We start from the raw sequence: 6,154 nt of genomic DNA, 5'->3' as shown, positions 1-6,154 counted from the left end.
CAATTTGTTTGTCAGAAACACATTATTATGAACTTTTCATAAACAAATTTATGGTGTTTATTTAAAGACTTTGGAAAGTCGCTGCACAAGAAAGTCATCAAACTGTATCTTAAGTAACTTGTACTGATGTTGTTTTCTCATCATCTCCTCGTCAGAAACTCTCATTCTTTCTCTTCCCCCATTTCCATTCTCCCCCTGTGGCTTCCTTGGGCTTTGAGGGCAAACAAATAAACAAAACAAAACATTTATAGACTCAGAGCTTGTATCTTGGCCCCTAAATCCCCGCACTTGGAGCTGAGTGAATGAAGCATGCGGAGAAGGCCCATATGAAAAAGACAGACAGAAAGACATTTGGGCTTCCTACTTTGCAAACTTTTACCCCCTCCCTTTTCCCTCTGTCTCTCCTAAAACTTCATAAGCACTAATACTCTTGTGTGCGCGTGTGTGTGCGCATGAGCGTGAATGACTGGTATGACTGTTGGTTTGTGTGTTTGACTGTGCCTGTGTGCACGTGCGTGTGTGTGGTATGTGGCACATGTGTGCATGCATTTGCATGCGTGTGTTTGAGCAGGGTGGTGTCAGCTCGCTCCTTGCCACCCCATTTGCTGTAGCTGTACCGCTGTGATCACAGACAGATGTATAAATCAAACCTCGCTTGATGGATTCATCAGGGTGGCGAAACGATCGCCTGAGAAGAACTCGCAACTCTCTTAGCATTCTGTGTTCTGACGGAAAGGGTATGCAAAGAGCCTAAATGGATGAACGCTTGATTAATTCTTTGCCGGAGATGTTGGCGACAGCAGGAAATGTGTTTTTGCTTTGACTGTGTTTGCACGGGAATTTACGCGCGCGGGGCGTGAGTTATGAGGCCTGAGTTTTGTACCTAAGGCTATTGTGCATAATGATGGCAGGTTGGGGAAACTGCAAGCAGCCGCTAAAGACTTGCTACCTGTGGAGCAAAGACAACCAAAGAGAGAGGGAGGGCGTACGAGTGTGTTAGTGCGTTTGTGTATGTTTGTGTGTGTGGATTGAGGCCTATAGTGGAAGAAAGCAAGCGATGAATACGCACAGAGTTATGGGGACACAGAGACGCACAGGTGATGGGGAAAAATGTTAGCAGTAAATACTTCGGTGAAGGAGTCCCAATGGAAATGATGCCATCACAAAAAACAAGAGATGTAAAATACAAAGTCAGATTACAGAGAAAAATGCTTTTAGTGTTTAATTCATCTCAAGACATGCGATGGTCAACAGGGTGTTGTTGTAAACTGGGACAAGTTTCTCAAAACAGGTTGTTATCCAGCTATTTTTGAATGTACCTCATAACTTTAAAGAATATCCTTAACAATAACTCTTTTCCACATTTGTTCACCTGTCACTATCATCATCTTACAAAGACTCTTTCACCACCATTAAATTGTGTGAATTTTTAGTCAGCTGTAGGTTTAAAAGTTGATAGAAATTAATTTTATACACTTAGTCAATGAATTGTCTCGTCATCCATACACGTATCATATATTTGTCTTTGATTGCATATTATCTGCATTATTTTAATATTTCTAATATTTAGTTTTACTAACTTATTCTGCAAATTGTCATAAACTCTGAACACTTCAAAAGGGTTGCTATTGTTTCAACCTTTTTCTTTTGTGTATTAAGAGTAGATTAACTCAGTGGTGTAAAAATGAACTTATGTATTACTGATCCATTGCTATCCATAGCTGATAACCTGCAGTTATAAACTTAGTCTTGATGTGTTTGTCATATTCAAACTTGACACAATCCATCTAAAACTAGTTATAATGACCGATCCTGAGTGATTACAGTCCCTCTCTTAATTGTGTTGTTCAGGCACAAAATTGCTGTGTTTTTTGCTGCTTGCTTTTTTAATTCATTTAAATTAGACTTTTCATCTGTACTTAAAATATTCACATCAAGTTGGTTTTAAAAAAGGCTTGGATGATTGGGGTGCAGATTTGGCCAAGTGGATAAGTCACATGCCTTATGTACAGAGGCTAAAGTCCTTAAATGGATGTCTCGGGTTTGATTCCAACCTGAGGCACCTTTCCCTGTCACTCCATACTCTCTCCTTGTTTCCTGCTCTATCCACTGTCCTATCCTCTCTGAATAAAAACCCCAAATAATAAACAGTAATAGTAAAAATCAATAGATAAAGCTTGGAGCTTAAGGGTTCAATCTTCAATGTAAAATTATCTGCTCTCCAGAAGCTCAACACATGAGGAACAGGTTTCTGTGTCCAGATCCGTAGCCTCTTGGAGACAGTTAGCAAGTGGATTTTATGGCTAATATGTTGGTAATTTATAAGAAAAGGCAATCTGTGTATCTGGGGGTGGCAGAAAGAGGGAGGGTGAGGAGGGGGAGGCAATATGCGTAGTAATTTACTCAGTTAAGAGCCAAATGGCAGACAGACTGTCGCCCTGCGTGTTATCTTGCAGATTTGCACTCTGCTCGTTTTCTGACTACATTTTCCTGCCAGTGTGTGTGTGTGTGTGTGTGTGTGTGTGAGAGAAAAAAATGTGTGTGTGCAGTTTGTGTGCACATGCACACAGTTGGAAAGTAGCTTCTGAGCATCAGCATCATTTGTGCATTTCTTTGTACAGTGTACTGTAAATCATGAAGACTTTATTGCTTTGCCAGAGCTCATATGTGTACATACTGGTACATGTTTGTTCACTGAGATTACAGTAGACAACTGCAGGCGGATTTATGTGTGTATCTGCATGTGTTAGAGTTTTATGTGCCTTTACTTGTGTTTGTACTTCTGTGAGTGAATATGTGTGTTTTAACAAATCTGAGGAGGCTTCATTGCACTCATCAGGATATCAGTGTTGAGAAATGGCAGTGTCAGTGAAGTGACAGTTGTGCGTGTGTGTGTGTGTGTTTGAGGATTGATGGGCCTGAGTCTGACAGCAGCCATATTGCAGAAAAAGAGAAGGATGGGATGAAGGGAGGATCAGGGGGGAAGTATTGTAGCCCCCTCATCCTCACAGGTTAATATTGACACAGCCTGGGCAGAAACAGAGCCTACAGCGCTCATCAATCACTTTCAGTGGACCCGTACAAATGCACTCACACGCACACGGGCTCAAGCAGAGAGAGAGAGAGACCACACAGACCTTAAGATATAGCACACAGAAAAAAAACACTTCAAGAAATCGAGGCACACACATGAATGTCAAAGTTTAGATTTGCTCTCTTTCTTTTCTTTTGTTTGAAAGTTCTACTTAAATAAGCACAACAGCCATTTTAGGAACTTTACAAAACAAACAGTTGCACAAGGAATCTTTATTAATCAAGCAAATATGTTTTCAAAAGTATCACTTTGCACATTTTATGTGTAACCCTGCGTTGCAAATTATGGTTGCAATAACATTGTTGTTAATCATTTCAGAAAGATAGAAAACCCAAGTTCCCTTGACAAACAAAACAATTAATTAATGCAACTTTCCGTCCATCAATCATTGTGCGTGTCACTGAATTACCATAATCTGTGCATGGTGGCTGTTTTAAGAGCAAACAGATAATTTTCAAACAATAAATCACAAAGTGTCTCTCTACCCCTCTGTGCGCTTTGACAGCTTCGTCTCTCATCGCTACTGATGAAGGCTTATTTGAAACCACTCCAGTTTTAGAAAAACTAAATCATATGGGCAATGAAAGGCAGGGGTCTAGCAAAGTTTCTCCTACAGCTGTAACCAAAATGTTCAGAAATCCTTGTCAATAATTTTGAAACTGTTAAAGTTGTCTCATGATTTCATTGTCATTATTTGCTCTTACGGACTAAGTATAATGTCAAAAGTAGCTGTTCTTACACATTTCCATCTTCTTTATATATTCTTCACAGGACTGGCGTGACTATGTGGACATGTTGAAATCATTCAGTCATCAACATGACTATGATGGCTTGGTGGTTCTCCTGTCAATAGATGATACACTTCATCATCCTCGCCAACAGATGGCTGTCTACTCAAGCAACTCAGATATCCTTAACCAGGTAAACAGAAGTAAGGATTTGGGTTAGTTTGGGTCAGAGAAGAGTAAGGTTGTTCAAGATGGTGTAAAGCCTTAACCAGAAAATAAATAAATAATATAAGAGGAAAAAGAAAGAATTCACCATTTTGGGAAATGTGGTTATTTTCTGTTTTGGGTTGTAATATAAAAAGATGGATTTGACTTTTATAACTTTTAGGTAAATATTGTTTTTGTGAGCTTTAGATGCACTGGTGGTCATATTTCATTACCTTTGGGCAGAGTTCTGCTCACTAAGCTACTGCTAGCATGGTAGATCAAACAGGTACTGACCACATTTGGCCTTGTATACTGTACAGACATTAAAAGTGTAGGTTTTGTTAGTTGGTAAACAAGTGCCCCATGTACAGAGACTTTAGGCACTGGTATGGAATCAAACCCCAGTCCTGGCATGATTTGGTACATCTCCTAACCCCACTCTCTCCCCACATCCCTCTCAAAGCTGTCGTATTAAAAACTAATCTTCAAGAAAAATTAAAAGAAAGCCAATGAGTGTGTTTCTCAAAATGTTCAACTCAAGTCAATTTAACAACACAGCTGGCTTTCTTTTCAGATCTGCTGTGAGTTGGAAGAGTGCTCCAGCTGGTCTCTTTCTGGTGAACTGGAAGCCAAGGAGAGTCTTCAGTTATACCACATTCCTTAAACACCACTGCATCTTCTGGTACTCCTCCTCTGCTGGTAGAAGAAATCCAGGGCCCTCCTCAAAGACTTCATTGACAGGCGAAGCTCTGTTTTAGCCTGCCATCCCAGCAGTAGGACCTCTTCCACAGAGGGAGTGGCAGGTAGCGTGGAATTCTCCAGGGATCATCTGGGATCAATGACATGGATGGATCTGACGTGGAGAGAGCTGAGGAAGGCAGTGGAGATGTTGTAGCAATAGCAAGGTAATTAAATGAATCCCTTCAATATGCTTCACTCAGTGTCAGTGATGTTTATTTTAACATAAAATTGGAGATTCTTTGTGGACCTAGTCACAATTTAATAAACATGGGATTTTATCTGTTTATAGGGTGATGGCAGAGGGTGAAGAAGACCCAGGAGGTGTAGGAGTTGGTGCTGGTGGGGAGCTTGTGAGCCCTGACAGTGGTATGACCACCATCCGCAGCAGCCGTTCTTCAAAGGAGAGTTCAGTTTTCCTTAGTGATGACAGTCCAGTTGGTGAGGTTACTGGTGGAGGGCTCACAGCAGGACAGGGAGGACTCTTCCTAAGAAACCTTTCTCCCTTAGGTTTATTATCCCTTTCCCCTCCTGTCCCTCCTGAGAGGAGAAAGCACCACTGTAGCAGAAATAAGAGTGACTTTGACCTGTTTAGTTTTGACCCACTGAATAACAACGACCACTCTTTGCCAACAGGAGCTGAACTGGCAAATTTAGGAGCAAAGGGAGATGGAGTAGAAAGAAGAGCAGGGAGCGACAGCTTGTCAGAAATTGAGGAGCTAAGCATGCTAGATTTTTCTGCTCCTAATTCTTTTGGCCGACTTGAAAGTTTCAATTCTTCAATGGACCACCATGGTAACATGACTGACACTGTGGTTCCTCCAACCCCCGTCAACAGTGTTGTAGGTAGTCGCCCACCCAGCAGTTGTGGGGTTAGGTTTTTTCCAGAAGATGTTGTTGAAAGGATCAATGGCCTGCAGCAAAAGGACAGTGTGTCATCATCACTCTCAGAGACCTGGATGAACTTGGCTTTGACGCACATGGTGCATTGTCATCAAGTGACAGTAATGTCTGGAATAGGACCAAAGAACGTGAGAGCCCAGAGAATATGCTGGAGGAAGAGAGAAGACAAGAGTCAATGCAGGATAGGACTGAAGAAGAAAGCAGAGACAAGATCATGTCTGAGGAAACCAACCAAAGAGGAAAGCTTGAACCCCAGCTCAGTCTGATCACCGAGCAGGCTGAATCCTACAACTGGAACTCAGAATACGTAATCAAGGAACAATGGAATCCCGTCACTTTGGATTATCTGCAGTTGACTCCACCAGAGGAGGAAGTAGCTGGAAAATGTAGGGCTGGTAGCACTGGGGTGAAAGAGCAAGCATCCTCCTTGTCAAGAAAAAAAGCAGTCTTAAACACTTTAACGCCAGACACATCTAAAGAAGAG

At 41.5% G+C, this 6,154-nt stretch overlaps 1 protein-coding gene across 1 annotated transcript in view; it reads left to right on the top strand.

The window, feature by feature from the left end:
• Positions 1 to 5,800, top strand: part of prune (prune exopolyphosphatase) — a 53,488-nt gene extending 47,688 nt beyond the window's left edge. The window contains exons 8-10 of the mRNA XM_034691547.1: positions 3,866 to 4,015; positions 4,604 to 4,934; positions 5,060 to 5,800. Of these exons, the coding sequence (XP_034547438.1) occupies positions 3,866 to 4,015; positions 4,604 to 4,693 (240 nt within the window). The 3' untranslated portion in view covers positions 4,694 to 4,934; positions 5,060 to 5,800. The remainder of the gene's footprint in view (positions 1 to 3,865; positions 4,016 to 4,603; positions 4,935 to 5,059) is intronic.
• The last annotated feature ends 354 nt before the right edge of the window (positions 5,801 to 6,154 follow it).

This window comes from Notolabrus celidotus, chromosome 9, assembly GCF_009762535.1.
Source record: "Notolabrus celidotus isolate fNotCel1 chromosome 9, fNotCel1.pri, whole genome shotgun sequence".
In the NCBI taxonomy this organism is placed as follows: domain Eukaryota; kingdom Metazoa; phylum Chordata; class Actinopteri; order Labriformes; family Labridae; genus Notolabrus; species Notolabrus celidotus.
This window is presented reverse-complemented; position numbering and strand designations above follow the sequence as displayed.